The following is a 26,896-nucleotide window of genomic DNA, read 5'->3' as shown; positions in this document are numbered from 1 at the left end:
GCGGTATAGCGAGTAGGGGCATTGGGGAGATTTTAATCTCCCTTGTGCTATTATGGGGGTCATATTGACCCCCATAGAGTGAGGGGGGGACCTGGGGGGCTTATGAAGTGGTGGGGAGCACAGCTCCCCACCGCTTCTGTCTTTACATATTACAAGGAGGGAGCTGCACGTCGGTAGCTCCCTCCTTGTAATAAACTGATCGAACAAACGAACACTGATACTCAGTGTCAGTTTGTTCGTCTGATTTTTTCTATTCATTCATTCGTCTGTCTGATGAATGAATGAATAGGTGAAATTCCCGTTCGCATGTCCAGGTGTTTCACTGGGCATGTGCGGGAATCTCACAGTCTGTGTAGTGTGGGTAGATGACGTGTCCCATAGGGACTTCACCTACCCACACAAAGATGGCGGCGCCCTGAATAAAGATCGGGGCAGAAGATACAGATTTAAAAATAGGTAATCTGGGGGGCTTAGGGGCATTTGGGGGTGACTAGGGGGGCAATTGGATGTAGTGGAGGCGGGAGGGGGGTTAAAAAAAAAACGGGATTCGGCATGACAGTGCCGCTTTAATAAAAGTAAGGAGAGTAACAGAATAATCAGACGAGCCGAGGTCAGGGCAGGAGAAGGAAGAATAAACGAGAAACAAAGCCAAGGGTCAAGGAAGCCAGATAATATGGATAACCAGAGACAAGCCGAAGTCAGATACCAGGAAAACACACAAGTATACAGTACGCACTCTCGGGCTACAATAGACCAAGACAGGGCAAGGAAGTGATGTAGGAGGGAGGTATAAATAGGGCTAAGAGAGATCTGATAGGCTAGGGAAGAGAATAGGAGAGATTATAAAAGGGTTACCAGGATTCATGCAATATTGGTAGTATCGCTTTAAGAGTTCAGCGGCATGCCGCGCGTGCACTGTCAGTCGGAAGCCGGCAGAGCCTGGAGGAGCAGAGCGGACGGCGGGACCGGAGCAGCGTGGGCCGTGAGGAGGTATGACAGTACTATCAAAATACACATAGAATGATATTGATTAAAGGAGCACTATAGGGTCAGGAACACAAACATGTATTCCTGACCCTATAGGGTTAAAACCACCTTCTAGCCACCCTAGGCCCCTCATGCCTCTAAAAATAAAGTAAAATCTTACTTGAATTCAAGCCTGACACTGCATAGTTTGTCCATGTTTCCTTTAGACCTGCCCACTGCCTACTGACATCATCAGAAGTGGTGGCCTGAGCCAATCACAATGCTTCCCCACAGGATTGGCTGAGACTGTGAAGGAGGCAGATCAGGGCCAGAGCCAGCACAATTCAAACACAGCCATGGTCAATCAGTATCTTCTCATAGAGATTAATTGAATCAATGAATCTCTATGAGGAAAGTTCAGTGTCTGCATGCAGAGGGAGAAGATACTGAATGTTTGGATGCATTTTAGGCAGCCATGACCTAGGAAGGCTCTGAGGAGTGGCTAGTGAAGTTATCACTAGGCTGTAATGTAAACACTGCATTTTCTCTCTCAGTGTTTACAGCAAAAAGCCTGAAGGTAATGATTCTACTCACCAGAACACATTCAATAAGCTGTAGTTGTTCTGGTGACTATAGTGTCCCTTTAAATATATATATCACTATAATTATATATATATATATATATATATATATATATAAATAAAATATAAAATAAATAAATATGTAAATACATACAAGTAGCGTACTACCCGGAAGTAGCGTACTGACATCACCGTTCTGTTTCCTGTACCCGGCCGGACTGACAGGAAGGTGCACACTCAGTGTGCACCTTCCTATCACTCCGGCCGGGCACCGCGGACCGGAGTGCAGCTCGGTCACGCTACAGGGGAGGTGAGAAGCTGCAGCCGCCTGAGGCTCTTAAGAGAGCGCTCAGGCGGCTGCAGCATTTAAAGGGGCGGCCGGGCCCCCTGATGGCGGGCCCCCCTCCCGGCCGGGCCCTCGGACCATGTCCGAAGTGCCCGACCGGTCAGTCCGCCCCTGGTTAATGATAAATTAAAGCCCTGTTTCTCCTGAACAAAATGATATATAATAAGCGTGGGTGCACTTAATGTGACAGCGGTGAATGACGGGTGAACAGACATATAGCGCAAATTCCAGTTTTTGTTTACGTTTTGTTTTGATCAGAATGTGCACTATTGACTCCGTCCTGAAGGGGTTAAAGTCATAATACAATTCTCTATCAGCTCACACTTTGAGTTCAGCTATTTTGGTCTTAAATTTAAACTTCAGTATTAGCTTATCATAGTTCAATTCGCTATAGATAATGAAAGTAAAACCAGAGATGCAAGATAAATAGAGTATGACAATCAATACATATAATGTGATACATTATAACCAGTCCAGTTCTAGGAACAATGTAACCCTTCGAGCGGCAGAGTGCTACACAACTCCCTCTATTGAACTGCATAGGGATCTGTGAGCTCTGTAACAGACCTGCATTGCTGTCGGGGTAATCCCTCCTCGAACATGTGATCTACTAATGACTGTCACATGCTGCAGCAGGAAGTGAGGTCTGCCTGTCCTTCGCTGTGTAAACACAGGCAAACACACAGCACATAACATCAATCTCTATTTTATATCTTCATGAAGTAATGCACAGCATCCTCAGCCACTAAATCAGGAGAGCCAGGATTTGCTGTGTTCGGTATTTTCATTAATATCAATGTCATCTTTAATGTAGACTTGTTTTTTTTTTCTTTTATCTCATGTATTGTTGCCCATTAATCTGCTGTAGTGCAATGTTGTTGCATTTATTTGGCTCTTATGCTAATATACTGTTATTAATATTTACAATATTTTAGTTGTTTACTAATTATGTAATATTAATTATAATCATATTTTCATTTTTTTTTTAATTATATACAGAAGGCATTGCATCCTGGTATCAATTTACATGGGCGCCACTATCTGTTGGAGCAGAGAGCAGTACCTAGTGTGGCCAGATGATAACCCAGAGAATACAGAGATAATAATGATGTGAAGGCATTTGCTTTATTCCTTGTACATAAGTGGAACTAGCACAAGCAAAGAAAATGGTCCGCCTATACAACTGCCACCCATACGGCTCCCAGCGGATTGTGCCCACCAAGCAAGTGCCAGAGGTGTTCTGTTGTGGTGGAGACAGTGTGTTTGTGACCTGTGCTGGTGGGTGTAAAGTGGAAGTATTCACCGTATGTAAGGACTTATGCCAGCCTCTATGCAGCTTTAACACTCTGGGCAAAGTGCTTGACATGAAGTATTGCGATATTGGTAAGTTGGTAAAGCCATTTGAATAAGCAGCAGAAAATATAGGCCAGGTGAAGCAATGTACACAATTTGTAATTGCAAACTAGAAGTTGCAGATGCAGTCCTATTTATTAAACAATGCGCTTCTTTGGAAGTCTGCTGATGCACAGTACACTGCCTGTAATTACTCCTTATTTGCCTTACTTACATGCTGATGATTTTTGTCAGCAGAGTGCTAGATAATATAACAGTGGTACTTTTTTTTTTTTGTTTGCCTGCAAATGTGCATAATTGCATAGAGAGCTGTTTGTATGTGGAGGGGTGTGCACCAATTAGGATTTTCTATAAAAAGGGACAGTGTCCGTCCATAATTATTTGTAAAGTATTAAAAAGGTTTCTTCTCTCAACCAGGAATAGTGGAGATTTTAGAATTTGTTTAAATTGAGTTGTTTTCTATTTAGATTATTTTGACCCAATATTTGTAGGTTTCTTGTTAGTTCTTCACGTTTACCTGTTTAGCAGATAAGCAGCACAGCTATTGTTGCTGTACATTTAATTAAAATGAAGCAATGAGGATAAAGTGCAGACTGCCAATCTTGTTTTGATGGTATATACATCCACATTTACTAATGTTTTGTTTTTTCCTTTGTAGTCCTGCCAATTTTGGCAACTACGCAAAGTTCTATATTTGTTTATAAGTTGTGTAGTGTTTTACCATATATCTTATATATTTTTTTTTTTTATGTATTATTTTGTTTGCAAAGATTATTTTCATGCACAAGCATTAACAAAACTCTAATTGTGATATTTGCAAATGGAGGCTGTTGCCATTTAGTAGAAGGCATCAATGTCTGTAAGGCTGACAAATTGGAACATATTGATCAGACATGGCAAAAACATTATTTGTGTCAAAAGCCGCTATGCACATTTTGTAAGCAGGATGAAAGTAGTCATGAGCATTGTTGTGACCAGTGATATGTTGGGCTGAAAACTACCAAAGTAGCTAAAACTGTACAATACCTCTTGTATAGAAAGCACTATTTTTAATGGTCAAACAGACCAAGAATACTCAAGGATTTAAGTATTGAATTTCTAAAGTGTAATGTAAAGAGAGAACCATCCTCAGAATTCTAGAACAAACATTTATTGACCAATAAAAGGTGTATAGACTTTTACCAAGGTGAATGAACAATGACTGTGTGTAATTAGAAAGTGTATCTTGCATTTTTTTTCATTTAGGGTATATCTCTAATCTGTAGCCTTTGCAAACCTTCCCACCTTTCATCTCCTTGAGAATGTTTGTTTGTTTTCCTGGCACTGGAGAATCCCTTTAACAAGGCTACTTAAAATCACCTATCTTGGCAAATAAATATGGGGATTCCGTTCCACCATATGGCCTCTATGAGAAGTTGGCACAGTGTGATGTTTTGACGCGTATGTTCAATAGTCTCCCAATGATTTTCTATGGGTTAGCATTGGATTGGCTGAGATCGTTAAGATTAATGATCTCAGCCATAGAGGTGGTTCCAGCCTCGGCGTCACCCAGTACGGCGTGAGTAAAAACACCTTTTACATGTGATTGGATGGCCGCAGGTCACCTAAACATGCACACTCACTGACACGCACTCCCTGGCAGACACACACTCACTGACAGACACACTTACTGATTTGAGACACACACTGATACTGCAATACTCACACTCTCTCACAAATGATTACTTTTCTTAAAATTTCAATCAACCCAACCTTCCTACCTTTAGTAGAGCTGGAATGGATCAGCTTTCCTTGGGGTCCAGTGGGGTTGCTGTCATCTCCCGCCTCCAGGGTAGGACTAACGTGATAACCCAGCATCACTGGAGGACAAGGGAGCATAGCAGGGATATTACAGCTCCCTCGCCACCGCTGCCACACACTGTCATCCACCCGCCTACTTGAGCCCTCCGTGAGCCGACTGTCCGGCTCCAATTTTAGGCAGCTGGTCAGCTCCGGGGTGATTTGGTCTTTAATTATAATTCTTAGTTTTATGTGAGATGGTGGATTTACAAATTCCTTTTTATATGTCTTGTTTTTACTTCCCGTATTTGCACAAAGCAAACATGAACTACATGCAAAAAAAATCCTCTTTTTTTTCTCTAATATAGTTGTGTGTAAATGTACTTTTTAAGGTGGTTTACATCCCTAATAATAATAATAATATTTTCCAGGGAGAAGTTTATACAATAATGGATCTTCTTTTTTTTTTTTTTTTTTAATTGGCCATGATTTTCTTACTTGTTGGCTATATTGATCAAAATCACAAATAAACACTATATGCATTGACCTTATGGCAACATATTTTTTATTTTTATTTTTTTAAATATGGTTATACTCTAATAATGTCACTTATCTTCTGATCAACCTTATTTAAATGGTCACTATAGTCAGGAACACCAACGTGTATTCTTGACACTATATAGTTTTAAAACCAAAGTTTAGGTGTTTGGCCCCCTTACCTCGGGTTAGAATATAAATACATTTATGGATCAGCTGTGGGACAACAGTGGGGATCAAACCTGATCCCCACTGCCATCCCACAGACTTGCAAATTATTATTATTTTTTTTTAAACCAAAAATAATGTTATGAATTATGTTACTGTAAGCACTTTTGACATTTTATTTCTGTAATTGTATACCTGTCTGATACACACAGATTGTTTTTACTTATATTTTTGCTCTATTATTGCAATTGAACTTTTGTTTACATTTCAACATTTCTATTCATCAGGAGACTATTTGGTTACTATTGAATCAAAAAATAACATTTCTGCATTGAGGACATATGTGAATTGGCGATGTCAGGCCACTGTATCCTCCCGCATCAGTGTGCGAATGCTTGGAATTAGACTGGAGTCTTGTCATTCTGGATCAGCAAAGGATCAGATGGAAATCATAGAAATGCCTCTTTCTGACCCTCCATTATCCCTTGCTTGCTGTCCCATGCGTGGAGACCTTCTTGTTGGATGCAAGTCTAAACTTATCATCTTCAGCTTAAAGTACATGTCAGTCCGTGATGTACCAGTGTTAGACTTTGAGCGTTCGCTGATTTTACACGTTATGGGTATTATTCCGACACACATTACTTTTTGTGCTGGGTATATAGGCATCTCTGCAGACTTAGAAGTATTGTTAATTAAATTAATGCCTACACCATCTGAATCACCTGAAACTACATCTCCAAATCAAAAAGAACTGGAAACAGTACCTGACAAAGGTGATGATAATTTATATAAATTCTTTATTTTAGATTTTTCCGTATTTTTTTTTTTTCTCTTCTTGCAACGTTATAGGTGAATGATAATTTAAAGACTAAATTTCTTTACCTTCTTTGCCATTTCTACATAAGACAAGTTCTTTAGAGTGTTACGGCAAGCATCATAACAACTATTACATTACAGTTTAGTTTTAGTCATGTTTTAGTTATCTGAATAATTTTAGTCAACTAAAATTGTTAGTCCACAAAATTAACACTGGCAAGAAGACTGTCTCACTGCTGGGGAAATTAAATAAAATTTTTAATTAAACTGTGGGCGTCCCTGTATCGACATTTAAAAAAAAAAAAAAAAAAAAAAGCACTATAAATACTGTTATAAATAGTGGGGGGGGAAGGGGGTTATTTGAGTTTTGAAAATTCTAAAATCATCATTGAGAATAGTGGGACTCCCGTTTTACATTATTGCACAGCTTTTTGGAACAGAACGCTTTAATAAACTCCCCCAATGTTCTGAAGGCTGTTTTGGGTTTTTCACTAAACTGGAAGTCATCTAAAATTTTAGACAGGAAGTTTTGTAATTTTTTTTTTTATTTATTTTTTTTAGCTCGAATTGTGGCATCTTCTTCTCAATTTTTCATAATTCCCAGTTAGGCTAATGTTACAAATAGTTATTAAGCTCACGGGACTTTCACAGTGCACAAACATTTTGCGAACTCTGTTTCAGAGCCTAAGAATCCTCTTCCACTGCAGTCCCACCTGCGAGAACTGGATGATTTTGTAATGTGTCAAAGGCCTGTGGAACTGGTAGGCGAGGAATGTAAATCCTGCAGCGTTTTAGTGACCCCAGAATCAACCGGACTCTCCACAGACTTAACAAGACCTTCCCAAGTATATCACGTACTCTACAGGTAATCAATATGATATCCTAGCTAAAACAGAAGAGACTTTTTTTTGCCTTAAAATATGTATGTACTCCAAGTGTTGCAAGCAGCAGCATGTTACATAACACATGTATCACTTGTTATATTCTTATGACAGAGTTTAGCTTCATACATACCCATATTAATACGTTTTTGTTTTTATCAGCTGTCCATTTTCTTGTACTGTAAGGGCTTTTTAAATTTCTTAAACAACTTCGTAGCCAGGCAACATTTTCATCAGTCTCACTCTTTGCTTGGTCATACTCTCTCCCACCTTAAATATATCTCTGTCTCGAAAAATCGGTCGGAAAATCATGGAGTCACCTGAAATCATGGAATTTCAATATTTTGATTGGATTATAGCATCTAATTGAATTAAACCTCTATTTTCTATTGGCTTGATTTAGTTTCTTTAGAAGTAGAAGAGTAAGAATCTAACTTCCTGGTTTTGTTTATTTAATCTTTAGGTGCACAATGATTTTCTCCAAAACTGCCACCAGAAACTCTGGGCAGTAGTCCTCCCAAAAGTAGTTGTGGGCAGGCATGTTTTGGGATTTAGGGATCAGCGCCAGGGCAGGGTGCTTGTGGCCTGCACCTCCTGTGGGTGCAGGCCACAGTAATCTCTCCCTCGCGATCTGGTACTCACCAATGAGTCAGTGTGTAAACTAAGAATCCAAGTTGCTGCGCTCTGACTTATTGAGTGCTAGACTGTGACGGAGTGATGACTGTGGTCTGCACCTGCTGTCCTGCAGGACTGTGGGTGGCTAAGAACAATTATTTAATGCTAAACCGCTTTAAAAATGTTTTACATTGAATAGTGGGACAGTGCCAGGGGACTCCAGCTGCTATAATCAATTCAATGAGATGGAATGGTTATAGAGCCTAAAATGTGCCTTTAATTGTTTTTTTTTTGGTTACCGGTACTTTAAATTATGCAGTTCCCATCACAAAGCATCATAATCTACTGTCCTTTCTTAACTAATGACCCATGGCTTTTTTCTAGGCGGTTTGCTCCAGACTTTTCCGAAGGACTATCTGTTGAAAACACCAGATTGCATTCTTTGCAGCTGCTGCCCATATATAAAACCGGTAAGTATAAATGGTAAATAATATACTAATTGTCAGATTTGTGCAAAACTGTCTGGAATTCAAAGTCACTTTAAAATGTAAGGCAAACATACCTGAATTGGAAAAGTCTGTTATGCTTCCAGATCAGCTATTTGGAATTCTCAACAATTCTTAATTTAGTAAATAACACTTTTAGTTTATCAAGGAGTGCGATTTATATAGAAATGTGAACAAATAATCTCTTGCAGAGCAACAGCTTATCAAATCTTAGTTTTTTGTATTTTCTAAACTGTCACCCCTTTAAGTATATCCATATGTCCCACACATTTTCAATATATGTTAATGATGATCCCTGTTGGCGGCGTAGCCAACAGCCAACTGAAGCAGACGTGCATCACCAGAGCTCCGCATCCAAAAGCCTGAAAACCGCAAATTAACTGATTATAACTTAACTATAGCAACTTAAAATACAGCCCACGAGATGGGAAAGAAATCCAGACACCAGGGGGTCGTAAAACCGACGGGGACCCGTGATATCGGAGCACTTCTCCTCCGACCCGCCAAGGCCGCAGAAACTCCCGCGCCAAACCAAGATGGCGACTCGGCCTCAGGCTCCTACGGAGAACAGATCCTCGACGAACTAGATGAATTCCCCGGCACAGGGGGCCTACACAACATATCTTCAGATGAAGACAACGAATTGCCCTCCACTAAGGGAGACCTAAAAGCCCTCCTAAGCAATATCCGCTCCCTCTTTGCGGCCGACATGGCGGTCCTGAGAGAAGAGATCCACACCGTGGAGGGGCGAGTGAAAAAGACAGAGGTGGATTTGCAGGGCCTCCCCGCACGTTGCATACAATTAGAGGCTCAAAGCGCAGAGCTGCAGCGCACCCAGATCCTGCTCACCAACCGACTGGATGCGGTAGAGGACCGGCACATAAGCCGGAATGTAAAGATAAGAGGGGTCCCCAAAACAGTGACCCAGGATGACCTACAGGGATATATTGGATGACTCCTCACCCTCCTACTCACGCCACAGCAGGCGAAGATGGCCCTTACAGACGGGATATACCGAATCCCGAGGGCCACTAGAGCCCCAGTGGACTACCCGAGAGATATCATCCTTCAATTTCAAACACGGACAGGCCAAGCAACTCATGGCGGCGGTATTTAGGTGTAACCCCACCTTAGGCCACCTCTTTGAGTCAGCCAGCCTGTCATTCTTTCGGGACCTATCTAGGCCTACGCTGCTGTGGAGAGGCCTCTTCAAACCTCTGACAGCCACTCTCCGCCAAACCTCAATCCCATACCGCTGGGCATTCCCCAGAAGCTTAATTATCACACACAAGGGCGCAACAACACGGGTCACTGACCCCTCGGAAATAGACTTAGTACTGGCAGCTCTGGGCCTGCCGCCGCGACAGGAACAAGGTACAACCTAACAGAGGCCAAAGTCCCATCACACCTGGGATGTAGCAAACGTAAGACCGTTTCAACCCGCAAACACCAACGCCGCGCCCTCCACTGCTTATAAGGCGCAACGGGTAAACCGACACCAAGCAGACACTTGAGGGGACAGGTACCCGAACTACAACAAACCCCCAGGCAGGACTAATGAAAAGTTGTATTTAGATTTTTAATTATTGACTCTACCCCCCACCTCTTATGGACACGACTCCCTGACAAACTTTACAGTGCTCTAATCGCACCAAGAAACCACCACCAGCAGAAGATGGGCACAAGCCAACCGGACGCCCCTCGAACTTGGCAACATTGGAGGGCAGATGATCGAGACTACCCCCGCATCACCAACAATAACGCTACTATTAAGCATATACAGAAAACCGGTTATAATATCTGTCTTCTTGCCCATATCTTCAACCTGCGTTGAAACTCTTGTTTTGTTCTGGCACTAATGTAGCCCTGATTAGATACTAGAGGTATTTTTAAACTTATACGAAGTGGCAGTCTTATACCAGTCAAAAGTGACTGAGCGCCGCACACTTTATTGACTTAGCTAGGAAAGATCTAAAGTCAGTAAAGAGGTCTCATACACACAGCCCAATGGCCTGTGCTAGCATACACTGACAGCTAACAGGTACATTTCTATATTTAGCCACACTGCAAGGTCAACCTGGCCAACTGCAGACACAGTTAATATGAACAAAATTTATTAACCTTGACGAAGAACACAGTATTTAGGTGTAACCCCACCTTAGGTTTAAGACCGAGCAGAGCTTACCACCTTGTCAAATTGTGCATTTATGTATACCATTAATGTAAATACTACACTAACCGATGGGCCGGCGCTGTCACCCGCAGACACGTGCACGACATGGCGAAACCATCAGCCTATGGGCCTCCATGACATAGGTCTATAGAAAAAGACTCACTCATACCACACGCAGGCGCCGGCAACAACTAAACTGTACGCTAAAATAAGAGCACGAAGCAACCAAGCTAGCGTAACCAACCACGGTTACATCACATAACACATACTTACCACTACTCTGAGAAAAATGTTTAGACAAGCTTGTCACTTATATATAACGAAGGGCGCATTCAAACGCCATGACTTACTACTTGGAATTCAGGTAACACACTTTTATAGCAGCGATTGAGAATCCTGCAACATCTTACTTAACAAGATACAAAATTAACAAATTCACAGATCAACATAAGTCCTAGATTACTAAAAACTCCGATCGGCAGAAATGTAGAACGGTACACTGCTCTATGTTTATTCGCATGACTCATTATATAACAAAAAGTGCTGAGTTTAATTATGCCACTAAACTGTTTTTATATGTTACATGTGATTGCGTCTGTTCTGGCTATTGTGGCTACGCAGACACTGTTGTAATCCTTGCATGACAAAAATAAAGAATATATAAAAAAAAAAAATGCTCTGTGACATTGCTATATACTATTCTCTGCATCCTTGCTATACAAATTTGAACTTCTTATCACATTGTTTAAATATGCCAAGGCTGGATATTACACAATAATTGTTTTTTTCTTTACTTTTTTGAAAAAAAAAAAAAATAGGCTTTGTTATTGATTCCGAAGAAACCACTCCCCAAAAAGAACTGCTAAGCTTGTTCTGTTTCTTTTCATTGCCACATACCGGCTATTTATACACTGTGGCAAATGAGGTCAAACAGATCTCTGTCTATCGGTACCCTGAAAGATCTCAGCAGGCAGTTTTGACTCCACAGTTTCTCCATGTCATTACAAGGTACGTTGAATCATACATTTATTACTGTACCTTTTTAGATGTCTCGAGTTAAAACCCTGTCATGGGATTTCAAGCTTATGATTGGATAATCATTTAATTAAATTACATTAATATTTTCTCTTGCATTTTATTTAGTTTCTTTAGAAGCAGAAGAGTAAGGATCTAACTCCCTAACTATAGTTTTATTTAATCTTGAGGTAATCTTGCACAGCGGACACTAGAAATTCTGGGCTTTCCGCCCCATTGCCTTTAGTTGCTAAAGGGAACAGAAAGACCAGAGATCATTTGAAGTTAGAAAGTTGTCTGATACAAGATTGTGACCTGTTACTGTTGGAATAATCAAGTGATTCTTGCAATTCCAGTTATAAGTGTCCTCTTGTTTGCAGTAACAACTTGCAGTGCTTCACTGTAAGATGCAGTGCAGCTGCAGCCCGAGACGAAGACCCATACATTGATACCACTATGAAGGTATATTATTTTATTACTGTTTAATGATGATTAAGCTGGTCTGCCAAGGGTTATCTTTCTGTATATTTTCATGGCATGTTTGTTAAAAGTGCAAACCAGGCAACTACATAACTGTAATGCATTTAATATTTTTTGTTTCTCATTAACATGCTGGAGTTTTTGCACATAAATAAATATTTTGCAGAATGTACCATTGTGAGCCTGCCTCCATAGCCAAGGCTCCAATATTCAAAAAATAAGACTCAGTTATCAGTGTAAGTAAACCTATCCACCATTAGCAGTGCTATGTGCAATGCAGTCTGCGTTACAAGGAGAGGATACTGAAGCAGACACATAGTATGCAGGCGAATGTCCGGTGGCCCGCAATAGGCATGGGCTAAGGCTGACCGAGGAGATCAAACGATCTCCACAGCCTGTAGTGAGATCAAAGATCTTCCTCACATGTCATTCCATGCTAATGTGGGAGGATGGAGAGATTGAGCTGCTCTGATACTCCCCCCACTTTCCTCCCCCAAATTGGTTCCAACTGTAGGTAGCTGTTTGCACCTGCTGGGAGTGCAGACAAATCCACTTTTCCACTAGATTGCACTGGGTGTGCAGACATAGGGCTTTTTCACAATTTTTTTGTTTTGTTTTGTAATAAGCCCCTGCAGCTCCTGTGTCTCGTCACACGTTGGCCTCTACCCCACATACACTACTGCCTATAGTCCCCCACACACAACACTGCAAATGGCTGCATTCAGACACACAATACCACAAGAAGCCTACCCCCTCAAGTAGTCTCCCCAACACATGTAACCCCAAATGAGAAATCTCCACACAAACGCAGTCTCTTCACACACATACACAACACCACAGGTAGTCTACACCACACATGCAACATCACAAGCAGCTTTCAAACACATATAAAGTCATTTATGAACTGCACACACAAATATCTTACAGCCCAACACAATTTCCTACAGTTCAGAGTTGTAGAATAATGCAAGTATCCCTTTCTTATCCCATTCAAGGGTTGTTTGGATTCTTAATTGTATGTTGTACTTATGTATTTGTTGTAGAGAAGGGGGGAAAAAAACCACACACTTCTCTTGATGCATTCCGATTCAACTTTTGTTCAAGAATCATGGCAGCTATAGTGTCTTAGCAGGTGGAAAGCTATCTGTAATGTTTGTAATTGTTACAATTAGTAAATAAAATAATATTTTTCACTCCTCTTTCATGTTCCAATTCAATATAAATTCCTGCTAAAATACTGTATCTTTAGGTTATTTGCTGGTTGTAAATCTGCATCACAGGCATTCAGTGGTGTTATCTTTGCATACTCTTTTCCTAGTTTTTCCTACTTACAAGTTTGACCTATTTGCAGCAGACTCCACTAGTTATCAAAGTGACACTGCTGCCTTTATTACGCATAAATAAAGAATAGGTTCCAGTTATGGACAAATGCCTTTGATGATATTAATATTTGGTCTGTAACCATGCAAATAAAAGCTAATACATATTTGTGACTATACCTGTTACAGCTCTAGTGTCTAACTATCTCTCTTTTTTTTTTTTCTTCACCCCCCCCCCCCCAGACTTGCCCACCTGTAACACTTGATGTTTGTACGCTAAGAATGCAGCTCTTTATAGGACTTAAAGCCATTGACCATTTTAAAAACTATATTATTATCTTGACAAAAGCTGATATTGAGGATGTGACAGTGAAAGGAAAAAGCCCCAAAACAATGCAGTAAGTTGATTGCATTTATTTTCTTATAATGACAATTTTAAAAACATTTTTTATAATTCTTTCTTTTTGAGTGCATAGATATACAGAGAGACTTACTCAGCCACAATAGCCTTTGCAAGCACATAGTGTCACATATGGAACATTTACATGGCTTTGATAAAGTTGCACATTTTTGAATAGTAAGATTAATACAGGCTAGATATGTTTTTCCTGGTAGTTAAACTGCTTTTGGATTGCTTAGTTAGATAAACTGGACATGAGGAATATGTTAAGTAAAAGAGTAAACACAAGTAATAGAACATGAGTAGTATCACTGGGTGAGGAATTGCTTAAGGATGTGGGTTGCAAAAGTGAACATAAGGAGCAAAAAAAAGTTAGACAAAACGGCATGATGACTATAAGTGCTCATACAGCTATGGTAGTTGAACACGCAGGAGAGTCCCATAGGATGAACTGTGTGAGGGTCTTGGGTCTTAACTGATTGTCAACCTACACCCAAGGCAGGGAAGCATGAGTCCTTGGCACGAAGGGTTAGAAAGGTAGCAGCCCCAGAGTTGCAACGCCTGCCCATCCTCCCGCCCCGAACCTGTGTGCAGGCCTGCAACCTCAAGCCACGGACTTGGGACCTTTCATGAGCCAAGTCCTTACCTGCAAGGGTTAGATGGGAGTCCGGGTGGCTCGTCGCCGTCATATGCGAGTTGTCTTCCGTCCGTGTGGCCGGTGTTGTGGGGCTGTGCCCCTGTTGACTTTCAGCCCAGGGGAGACCGTCGCTAGTACCATCGGTGCTTTCTTGAAGTGAGTCACCCGTCCGGTCCTCCTCTTGCTTTTGGTGCGGCATAGCCCGTTGCCGTGCTTCTAGTGAGGCCTAGAAACAGTTGAAAACCTCACCCAGCCGTTGCATAAAAGGGATATTGGGGTCGGGATGGTTCAATCCGGTTTGCTGTGTTGCGAGCATCTGCGCCATCTTGCGTGGCCACACTGCAGGCAGGTGCTGTTTCCACTACTCACGGTGGTGCTTTGTGTGAGCCAGTGGGGTTTGGGATAACCCCCCACCGGAGCAAAGGGGGGGGGGGGGGGGGAGAACAGGACCACAAGGAGTACTGCTATGACACTGGTTCAAGTGGAACGGGAGATCGGCCGTTTTCCCCCGTCCATCTAGATAGCTAGACCCCGCTGTAACCTCCTTCAGAATTGCAGGATGTTAATGCTCTACTGTGTTGGACGTAGACAATACAATTCCCGTCACAGGATATATGTTCAGCTGCAGACTTTGTCAGTGTCTCATATATGTGGAGACCAAAAAATAGGAATATCCAGTAGTGCAATTTGTATATCAAAGAGCTCTTCGTAGCTCTGTAAATTGTGAGTGAGCTTTTGTTATAGACAAAAAGAGAAGGAAAATCCAAAGAGTAAAGGAGAAACTCCACACCCTTATGTAGGATAAACCTATCAAGGAAACCCCGTCCTAGATGTAATGCTAAAACTTAACCTTTAATAATGATAGCATAAAACAATATAAACACCAAAATAAAAAAATATATATTAAACAAAAAAATGGAAAATAGGAGTGCTACCACAAAAACTGTGTGGATATGGACAGTGAAAATAATAACAAAAATGCAAAAAACTGTCCAGTAGAACCACCTATATACAGAGATCAAAATCGTCAGATCTGGTGACTAGATGGGGAGGGGAAAGAGGAAACAGCCTGAGTAATCCTCTCGGTCCCTGAAAACAAATCCTAGGCTATCAGCCTAGAGGTTACAGGGTATCTGGTGCATAGGGAAACAAAGTTGCACTTGGAACTGGATGCATTCCAATACTGGGATAGTTGATCAAGCAACCCCCCCAGAAGAATAAACGGAGGAGACCACCCACATAGAGAAGTATCTGTATAGAACCAACTTCGGCTAAAACCCTCGCCCAGAATGTTAAATGAATCAAACTATCCCCTCCTAGTAAACCAACAGAGTCCCAGAACTAGTAAAAGAAACTAGACTGACTAAGATCTCCACGAGTGGAGCAGCACCTAGCTAGACTACCTAACGCGCGTTTCAGCGCTAAAATGCGCCTTCGTCAGAGGTAAATTGTTCGTCTAACCCCTAGCCGGCTCTTTTATATGTGACGAGCCGGCAGAATTAAGTGGGAGTGGCGGACCCGTGCGTGCCGAAAAACGGCGTTCTGACTAGTACCGCCTCCCTGGATGAGTCATTACAGTGATTGACAGGGTATGTAAATCCATCCCAAGTGGTACATCACCTAAACGCTCAACTGGAAATGAGCTAGGTGTCATGAAAATCGTTGGAAAAGAACTCCTAACACAACAATAAACTCATAAGTAGCTAAATGGATTAAGGTCCATTCATAAATCATGTCTAATGCTGACAAAGTTATGATGTGAATAAAGAGAACCAAATAAACATAACCTATTTGCTTATGAGTCTTAAAGTGACAAAATCTTTATCTTAATTCCAAAAGGGGGATAGAACTGAAAACATCCATATAATCAAATGATAACAAAAGTATTTACAGAAAATCATAAACTTTATGTACAGATTAAGAAAAAAAGCATTACTTGTGATGTAAGATAATGCTCTCAATGTAACTCATTTGTCAATGAAGGGAGTAAATGTAAACCCCTCATTTAATCCATTGGGGGCCAGTGTGTTACAATTGTAAATCCAAAAGGATTCTCTTCTGAGGAGGGTACGGTCCAAGTCTCCTCCTCTGCGACCCAATTGTACTTTTTCGACCCCTGCAAACTTTATACCTCTCGTGTCCCCCTGGTGGTGGTTTCTCATGTGTCTAGCGACCGGGGTATCTCTGAGGTTTCTGACTGAATGTATGTGTTCCATGATTCGCCTTTTAAAGGGGCGAATAGTTTTCCCCACATACCTAAGTCCACAGGTACAGGTCAGCAAATAAATGATGCCCTTCGTGTTGCAGTTAAAGAAGTGTGTAACCTGACATATTGAGTTATCAATCAGGTTTGGAAGGACTTTCGAGTCTTTCATTATATATTGGCAGGCCACACACCTGCCACATTTGTAGGTGCCCTGTACTGATAGCCAATTTGTGGTGGCACATTTGGAGGACAGATGGCTGGAAACGAGAACCTCTTTTAAGTTTTTGCCTCTTCTTACTATTCTGGGCGAGGGTTTTAGCCGAAGTTGGTTCTATACAGATGCTTCTCTATGTGGGTGGTCTCCTCCGTTTATTCTTCTGGGGGGGTTGCTTGATCAACTATCCCAGTATTGGAATGCATCCAGTTCCAAGTGCAACTTTGTTTCCCTATGCACCAGATACTCTGTAACCTCTAGGCTGATAGCCTAGGATTTGTTTTCAGGGACCGAGAGGATTACTCAGGCTGTTTCCTCTTTCCCCTCCCCATCTAGTCACCAGATCTGACGATTTTGATCTCTGTATATAGGTGGTTCTACTGGACAGTTTTTTGCATTTTTGTTATTATTTTCACTGTCCATATCCACACAGTTTTTGTGGTAGCACTCCTATTTTCCATTTTTTTGTTTAATATATATTTTTTTATTTTGGTGTTTATATTGTTTTATGCTATCATTATTAAAGGTTAAGTTTTAGCATTACATCTAGGACGGGGTTTCCTTGATAGGTTTATCCTACATAAGGGTGTGGAGTTTCTCCTTTACTCTTTGGATTTTCCTTCTCTTTTTGTCTTTCTACACGTATGTAAGGGTTACCCCCTTTTAGGATTCCCCTGACACACTAACAAGCTGGTTGCCTTTGGCCACTGACTTTTTTCTCTTTGAGCTTTTGTTATAGCACTCTACTTCACTGTGTTAAGAGACAATGAATTTTTTTCTTCCTTCCTCTTTGAGATATCATAAACTGTATAACAGCCAAAGATCCCATAAAAAAGTACGTATATATGATCTATATGTGACTCCACTTATGGGAATCCTTGACTGCTGCCTTTAAGTATATAGTGAGCACCTAATTTCTGTGTTTTTCTAATATAGCTCAAATTCTAAGTTTTGTTTTTAGGTTTTGCTTAAGGACAATTGCAAGCTGTAAAACAGATTTAAAAAAAAAAAAAAACAACATTTTTTTTTTTACCCATATCTCCCCCTCTCACACTTGCTATTATCCTAATAGAAATTCTATGATATTGCCAGGTTGTTCCTGGTGTGTTTTTGATCTTGTATTATAAAATAAGATACTTTGAACATACATAATTGAAAAAAACATTTTTTTTTTTACTTCCATTTAGTTCGTGGAAAAGTGGAAGTGTTAAAAACAAGACCTTACCAGAAACTGGGCCTGGTTGGAACCTATATGTCGTGAGCACAATGTCAACAATCCAAATCTACAATGAACTGGTATTCAGTAGTTTGTTTTTATTTGTGTTCAACTATATATCAATGTCAAAACATATGTGTATATGTGTAGAAAAATATCTATACGATTATACCTTTTTAAAATTTGACACTCAAATGTTTTTCTGAATAATATTGACTAAGTAAGCGAACCGTATAGGGTTTGCATATACACAATGGGCAAGACGGTCATACACAGTTATGTGTGTATTTGAAAATTGAGCCTTTATGGTTTAAGCACACCACTTGGGGGCCACCTGTTTTAATGAAGCTGGCAGGGCCACTTGAAGGTTAGGGCCCAGAGCCATTGCTGGCTGCATAAAACACAGCCACCCAGAGCTGTGTTTGGCTAATTTTAAACAGTGCAGCTCTCTGTCATCTTGCTCTGTAATAATAGGTGACGACGTATCCAATGCAAATACTTCAATGACTTTAAACTCGCACACTGACCATTACACAAAAACTATTTTACATCCAGAAACAAATAGGAAAGGAAATTGGTGAGCACTTGTAATCTAAGAAATGCAAAATATAGATCAAAAGTTAATTGCACTTAAATAATACTATCCCGATACATTGGACTGTTGGTTTTATCCCTTCAATGTAAAATATTACAGTTTTTGCATTGCAGTGTGAAATCCACCTCTAATTGTTGTCTACCTGACAGCCACTAGAAGCGCTTCTTCTTCCAGAGTAAAACTCGGTCTGGCAATCAAGTGCTGCTTATAACCGCATTTGATTGGAGGAGTGTGCCATTTTGCCACGCATGTGTATCTCCAACCCATTTCTTCTCTACCAATAGCATGCCTATGTTCTTGAAGACGGAGTGAATGGCTGGAAAGAGGCCAGTAACGCAAACGATGGACAGAAGGGAACTTCTGAAATAATTATAATTTTCAGAACTCTAAGATCATTTTAAACTTAACTAAATACTGTAGTGATTCAAAGAAACACCCTGCATTCACAGACACTTTGTGCATCCAGGCATTATCAGACAAACTCACACACTGCACAAACTCCTGAATTCATACACACTAATGCATGCATGCGTTTCAGATAGCCAGCTAACCAAAGATTTATATGTGAAAAAATACAATCTACGAAGTGATGATTGGAATCTTATGTTTTTTGTCTTTGTTTTTTTCTTTCTTTCTTTTAAAATCCATGAGGAACATTTACACATGGATGAATGGATGAAAAGCATGTCCTTTGTCAGCTTGGAAATAAAATGTATATCACCTTAAAGCTGAGAGTCAAAATGTTAATATGAGAAACATACCAGTATCTTCTACCAGACAGCTTTTTATCACCTTATGAATCAGACCTAGCTGGTTTGGCCACTGTTGGAGTATTCCCACCAGTGGACTCATATTGGGACCAGTAGCAGTCACTCCTACTTGAAATGAACAATAGGAATCAATGCGATGTCTAAAACAAATTATCTGCATGTGCTTTTCCTAGGTAGAGTATAGCAGGAGATATGATACGATGAAGACCCATGGCAGCATTCACCTTCTGAGTGAAGCTCATTTATTGGTGAGGGCATCTCTAATGGCTCCAAATGTAGATGAAATCACAGAGAAGGCTGAACTGATAGCCGCATTCAAAGACAGTTGTGCAAGTCTAGGTCAGTGCTTCAGCAGGTATGCATTACCCATGGGGTTTATATTGCCATGTTCTAAATTTTAACAATTCATAATATCTTTCCACAGTTGGTCACATTGTATGGATATTCATTTTTACAAAGGAAAAATATAGCAATGCACCTGGAAAACAGATTCTGAATCCCTCTTAAACTGGCACTTTGGACACACAATTTATTCTTGTCAATACTGAAACCTATATGCCCTTAAACTGTATGCAGTATTTTAATACCTTTATAATTTCTAAGATACTTTAGATAAGCCAGATTGATCAAAAGAATAAGTTACTCTGTTATCAAAAATGTATTTTGAAAATGTAACTGAGTGAATTCTTAATTACAATTTCTTCATTCAATCACATACAATGCATGGGTTTCTTTAATTTATTTTTTAAATCTATTTTGTGTTTAAGGTTAGACACCAAGCATTCTCATCTGACTCTCCCTTACTTCAAGATGTCTGGCTTGTCTGTATCGAAAGTTATACAGAGAGTTTTGTCCAATGAATTTTCTCTGGATTATGGAAAAGGATTCATGTTTTATCTCAAGCATACTCTCTTTGAGGAACTGGATGAAGAGCTCAGTGAAGTAAGAACATCCTTTTTTTTTTATGCATACATTTACTTTTTATCCTTAAAGGGACAATATAGTCACTATAGTCACCGGAACAACTACAGCTTAATGTATTTGTTCAGGTGAGATCTATAGCTCCCTGCAGGCAATCTAATGTAAACACTGTATTTTCAGAGAAAATACAGTGTTTACATTGATTGATAGGAATACCTCCAGTGGCCGTCACTCAGACGGCCACCAGAGAGGGACTTCCTATCATGTAGGGCCCTAAAAAGGCCCTGTACACGTCAGACGTATTAAAATACGTCTGACGTGTGCAGGAGAGAGAAGGCACTGTGTGCGCGCCTTCTCTCTCCAGCCTGTCAGAGAGGAGAGGGGGCTGGCGAAGACCGCAAATAAATGGAAGCGTCTGATTGCTCCCTGCTCGCGCCCGCCTATTTCGTCATTTTGACGAAATAGGGGGCGCGGCTTCACGAGGCTCCCGGCGCTGGAACCAGGTGAGTAAAAAGGCTTGGCTGGAGAGTCCCTTTAAATATAAATTATTGTGAGTTTACAGACTTAATCCTGATGTATGGATTTACCCTCATTCTAGATGGTTTATTTGACAGTTTGAAGTGACCATTAACTCATGTTTTAACTGTCTGTGGACATTTACATGATTTACCCGGACCTCTCACACTTACACCTGGCATGTAATATAGTGGGTACATTCACCATAAACAGCAGACTGTACTCTAGCCAATCAAGTAGGCTGTTGGCAAGACGTAATTCACAATCTATCAGATCCTAAAAAGTCACTGAAAGCAAAGTGGTAATTGATGATCCGTGACATAATTAGACAACATGCTTCACATATGTATAACATAAAATGGCACGTGTCTCTGTTTGTTACATGAAAAAAAAAACATTTTTATTTAGTTATTTTAGTATTGAGAGGCTACCTCGGTTTACTCAGAAAAAATAGGATAGAGCACACAATAATGCCACATGTTGGGTGGGGAGTGTAGATTAGCATGTATCCCTAAGGATTCATATCTGTGAAACACTGCCCAGGCAGGAGCATAATAGTTTGAATATGTAAGTGTAGCAAAAGATTTAAATAAAATGTTGTTGTCATTTAGATCAGAGATTTGTAGGCTTTAGAAAATTACCATTTTGGGTATGTCCTTTGTGGCAGTGCATAGATCAGTATCTGCTCGGCTTATTGATCATGGCAGTGAGAACAAGAGTAGTGGTAAACTAAAGAGATGCAGTTCTCTGTCTCTCCCCTATCTTTATATTGAGTGCAGGGCCAGACTGGCCCACTGGGATACCGGGAAATTTCCCAGTGGGCCGTCGGCACCTGGGGCCGGGCAGACAGCTGGGTCTTCTGGCGGCCGCAGAGGGGGCTCTTTTGGGGGCCGCAGGGGGAGCTGGCTGTTCTGAAGGGAGCTGGCTGTTCTGAAGGGAGCTGGCTGTTCTGAAGGGAGCTGGCTGTTCTGAAGGGAGCTGGCTGTTCTGGAGGAGCTGGCTGTTCTGGAGGAGCTGGCTGTTCTGGAGGAGCTGGCTGTTCTGGAGGAGCTGGCTGTTCTGGAGGAGCTGGCTGTTCTGAAGGGAGCTGGCTGTTCTGGGGGAGCTGCCAGCTCCCTTCAGAACAGCCAGCTCTCCCTGCGGCCCCCAAAAGAGCTCCCTCTGTGGCCGCCAGCAGACCTCCCCCAGCCAGCGGCCGCCAGCAGACCTCCCCCTGCGGCCACTAGCCCACCCAGACGGTCACCCACAGGTAAAATGTGTAATTCTGTCAGTGTGAGTGTGTGTGTGTGTGTGTCTGTGTCATGGTGTGTGTCTGTGTCATGGTGTGTGTCTGTGTCATGGTGTGTGTCTGTGTCATGGTGTGTCTGTGTCATGGTGTGTCTGTGTCATGGTGTGTGTCTGTGTCATGGTGTGTGTGTGTATGTGTCATGGTGTGTGTGTGTATGTGTCATGGTGTGTGTGTGTATGTGTCATGGTGTATGTCTGTGTGTATGTGTCATGGTGTGTGTGTGTGTATGTGTCATGGTGTATGTCTGTGTGTCATGGTGTATGTCTGTGTGTATGTGTCATGGTGTGTGTCTGTGTCATGGTGTGTGTGTCGGTGTGTGTGTGTGTATGTGTCTGTGTCATGGTGTGTGTGTGTCTGTGTCATAGTGTATCTGTGTGTCTGTGTGTATTTAAAAAGTGTTTTTACTCACCTTCTTTTTCCTCCCCACGCCGTGCTGGTCTCCCCTTACATATTACATACGGCAATATATGGCGCAATGACTTATGGGGCTGGCATAGATTTTTTTTTTTTCCCAGGGCTGCTTTGTATCTCCAGTCCGGCCCTGATTGAGTGACTACATCACCAAAACATTAGGGTTTGGAGGCCACCCCTGTCTCCACAACCTTTCCAAGTTCGTTTGTCTTTTCTTTTCTTTTTTTCAGCTACTGATTTGTAGTAGTTTGGAGGAATGCCTTTGTATGTTTTTATCTGGACACAGAGGCATTTCCTTGACAGGGACCAGGTGGTTGTCATAAAACAGAATGTATTTCTCTCAATTCAATACAGGCTTTCTGGATTCCTCAGAACACTCTGGTACATCCAGAAAATATCCTGTTCAGTCTTCATTTTGAAAAATGTCCAGATAGTGTAGTATTAGAAATGGGGGTTTCCATCTGGGAACTTACAAAGTAGAATCCCCCTCCCATCCAAGTAAAGTAACCAATTGGAATGTTAATGTCTGTGTAGTTAATTACTGGAAAACTATACTTTTTGAGAGTTTTAAAATTAATTCAATATTTTTTTTTTATATTTTTTTTAAGGACATGGCTTTAAAAGCACTGCAGATCTTTAGCAACCGTGAGCCAAGTCATCTTCCTTATGTTTTGTGCAGTTCCTGCATGGCAAATGTGTGTCCCAAGAAAGCAATGGATTGCCTGCGAAAGTTAGAATCTAGTTCTCCATCGGCATTAATCTCCCTCACAAAGGCGTCCATGGCATTACGCATGCAGGACGCTAAGACGTGTGAAATTGAAATACAGCGCCACCCAGAGGTGAGAAGGATCTAACTTGTTAAGTGTGTATGTATGTACATTGGAAAAAGAAAGTACACCCTCTTTGAGTTCTCTGGTTTTACATACCAGGACATAACAATAATCTGCTCCTTTGAAGGTCTTAAAACTTGCTAAATACAACCTCAGATGAACACCACCACATATGATATATTATAATTTAACAAACAATGAAGCCAAAATGGAGAAGACGTGTTAAAATCTAAGCACACCCTTACTGCTTAAATAGAAATTAAGAGGCTAAGTAGCTGATAATCAAATACCCTTGATTAGTTGATTAATTGAGCATCCGCAAGTGTGAGAACCTGTATAAAAGCCAAGGTTTACTGATCTGGAGCATTCAGATGTGTGTTAACACAATGTCAAGGAGGAAATACATCCTCAATGATGTTAAAGAAGCAATTGTTGCTGCCCATCAAACTGGGATGGTTATAAGGCAATTTCCAAATTTAAATTCCATCATTCTACAGTGAGAAAAGTTATTCAAAAGTTGAAAACATTCAAGACCATTGCCAATCTTCTCAGCAAATTCGCCCAAAGGTCAGACTGCAATGCTCAGAGAAATTGCAAAAAACCCAAGAGATACATTTTAGACTTTACAGGTTTGAGTTAGCATGCTGAATTAGAAAAATACTTAACAAATATGGTTTATTTGGAAGAGTTGCCAGAAGAAAGCCTCTTCTCTCTAAAAAGTTAGCAAAGTTTCATCTGAACAAACCACCTGACTTTTGGAACAATGTCCTTAGGACATACTAGACAATAGTGGCCATAATGTACAGCACCACATTTCGCGAAAACACTGCATATCAGCAACAACACCTCATACCAACTGTCAAACAAGGTGATGGAGTGGTGATGACTTGGGCTTGTTTTGCAGTCACAGGACCTGGAAACCTTGCAGTCATTTTGTCGACTATAAACTCATCTGTCCCTGTAGACCAAAGTTTTCTAGAATCAAATGTGAGACCATCTGTCTGAGCTGACGCTTGGCCGAAATTGGCTCATGCAGGAGAACAATGATCTTAAGCAAACCAGCAAATCTACAACAGAATGGCTGAAAAAGAGAAGAACCAAGGTGTTGCAACGACCCAGTCAAAGTCCAGACCTCAACCCAATTGAAATGATGTGGCAGTGTCATGCCCTCGCCTGGCCCAACAATTACCTCCACTGCTCCTCATTGCCAAATGCCGGACCACCCTGCCCCAAAGGAAGCAGGGGTTGTGCCTGCACAATCAACAGACTAGACACAATAAGGATTTTTAAAGGAGAAGTAGACATTCCTAAAAGGAGGCAAGTACCACAACTAAGGGTGTGTGTTCCTTTTCTTAAATTCATAAACCTGCTCATACCTGCTACCTGTGCTCAGTATTCTGTGCTATTTGCTGTGATCAGTTACTCCTTGCGCCTGCTCTGAATATCCGGTACCTGAACTTTGGCTTGTCTTCTGTTGCAAATCTGTGCTGCCTGACCCAACCTATTGCTTGTCTGACCTAATCTTTGCTTTATCCTTTCCTGTACCTCGCTTCGGATATTCTCGGTTTATTACTGCATTCTTGACTATCTACTAAACCATGACATGCAGGACCTTAAGAGAGCCGTGCAAAAAGAAATGCACATCTCAATGATCGAAGCACCATTGTAAAGAAGAGTAGGCCAAAACTCCTCCACCATGATGTGAGAGACTGATAAAGCAATACAGAAAATGATTGCTTCAAATTATTGCTGCTAAAGGTGGTTCTACAAGCTATTGAAACTTAATTATTATTTTTTTCTTTCTGTTAAAAAAAAAAAAATCATGACACGGTGTAAAATGTCGCTTGTTGTTCTAATTTTAAGATCTCCTAAGGAACCGATGACTATTTTGTCCTGATATATAAAATCATGTATCCACACTTTAAAAGGAAAGCATGTCCTGTGATTTAAAAAGCCAATGAACAGAAACCGACCATTTACTGTATGATGTATATATTTTTTTTTTTTGTCTTTTTTGGGTCCAAGAAATCATGTTTGCACAATTCTCCTTTTCAATCCCATTTTAACAATGAAATGCTCCATTTAACAAATTAAGGGCTGTATAGAGCTTCAAATACCAAATTATGTAGTAGGTTCTTAAGGGGTTAAACCCTTAACAGCCCAACTTGATATCTGCTGGCAGCTGAATTCTGTGTGCTGTGTTATGAATCTTACTGACTGGTGAATTGAAAATTGCCTCTTGAAGCTATACTTGTGATTCTAGATCAGGGGTAGGCAACCGTCGGCACTCCAGATGTTTTGGACTACATGCCCCATAATGCTCTTTCAACCATAATGCTGGCAAAACATCATGGGAGGTATAGTCCAAAACATCTGGAGTGCCAAAGGTTGCCTATCCCTGTTCTAGATCTTTGCAGATAGAATATACTCTGATTCCATCTGGTCTCAGTTGATGTGTTCCAATGCTTATGATGATGTTGCTGCTAATTATAGTGTTGTCAATAGAGGTTTTCAACACCATATCCTGGTTTGTATTCTCTACAGATGCTGTTACTATGTGGCTTTGTGGATGAACCAAGGTTGCTTATGAGACACAGGAGTAAAGAAATGATTCCAACCCAGATGGCTTATCATTTCAAAGACATTCAACCTGGATTACTGGTGGCTTCTGCAGTAGCTTTACATGAAAATAGCAAGATTCATCTGAAAAATGCAGAGATATTTTTTAAGGTTCTATTTGTACAGAAAAAAACTAAACCCTGAATATTTCATTGTGTTTGTAAAATTACCAATACCAATCACCAGGAGATACTTGAAAATGAGAGAAATCTCCATGTGTCCTTTCTGGTAAAATATTTTATAAATAAATAAAATATTTCCCCATATACATGTCCTTTAGCCAGTGTTACTCTTATGGTGGGTCCTGCTGTGAACTTTCCATTCTTAAATTCACATACAATATTTGGCCCACTATATCTGCTGTAAGGCAAACATTTCTTCGTAAAATTACCCATGCATATCTTCCTTGTATACACATAATAAATGATTTGCATAATGTTTATTTGGCTTGTGTTGTTTTTCAGGTGCTGTGTGAGAAGATGGATGATGACGAGAACATTCCCCAGATGCTTGTAGACTTTTGGGAAGCATTACTTTCCACATATCCTACTGAGTCTATCTTACAGGATATTCTTTTCAAATTGTCTTCTCATTATGTGTGTAGAATACGCGATCTCCAACAACATACCTGTGTGAAACCATTAAAGAGCCCTGAAGATCTGGTAATTTTAAGTTTTTCCCCAGTTTTAGCTGATTTTATTGTAATGCATTGCAATTATCTTTAAATGAACACTCCAAT

General features: G+C 40.7%; 1 protein-coding gene across 1 annotated transcript in view; it reads left to right on the top strand.

Moving 5' to 3' along the window:
• Positions 1-2,464: 2,464 nt before the first annotated feature.
• The window catches only part of HPS3 (HPS3 biogenesis of lysosomal organelles complex 2 subunit 1), a 36,324-nt gene continuing 11,892 nt past the window's right edge, over positions 2,465-26,896 (top strand). The window contains exons 1-14 of the mRNA XM_063442477.1: positions 2,465-2,671; positions 2,893-3,276; positions 6,018-6,503; positions 7,228-7,411; positions 8,427-8,512; positions 11,540-11,729; positions 12,116-12,197; positions 13,778-13,932; positions 18,179-18,287; positions 19,746-19,927; positions 20,340-20,514; positions 23,317-23,547; positions 26,083-26,268; positions 26,622-26,819. Of these exons, the coding sequence (XP_063298547.1) occupies positions 3,060-3,276; positions 6,018-6,503; positions 7,228-7,411; positions 8,427-8,512; positions 11,540-11,729; positions 12,116-12,197; positions 13,778-13,932; positions 18,179-18,287; positions 19,746-19,927; positions 20,340-20,514; positions 23,317-23,547; positions 26,083-26,268; positions 26,622-26,819 (2,481 nt within the window). The 5' untranslated portion in view covers positions 2,465-2,671; positions 2,893-3,059. The remainder of the gene's footprint in view (positions 2,672-2,892; positions 3,277-6,017; positions 6,504-7,227; positions 7,412-8,426; positions 8,513-11,539; positions 11,730-12,115; positions 12,198-13,777; positions 13,933-18,178; positions 18,288-19,745; positions 19,928-20,339; positions 20,515-23,316; positions 23,548-26,082; positions 26,269-26,621; positions 26,820-26,896) is intronic.

This window comes from Pelobates fuscus, chromosome 2 (assembly GCF_036172605.1).
Source record: "Pelobates fuscus isolate aPelFus1 chromosome 2, aPelFus1.pri, whole genome shotgun sequence".
Lineage (NCBI taxonomy): Eukaryota > Metazoa > Chordata > Amphibia > Anura > Pelobatidae > Pelobates > Pelobates fuscus.
This window is presented reverse-complemented; position numbering and strand designations above follow the sequence as displayed.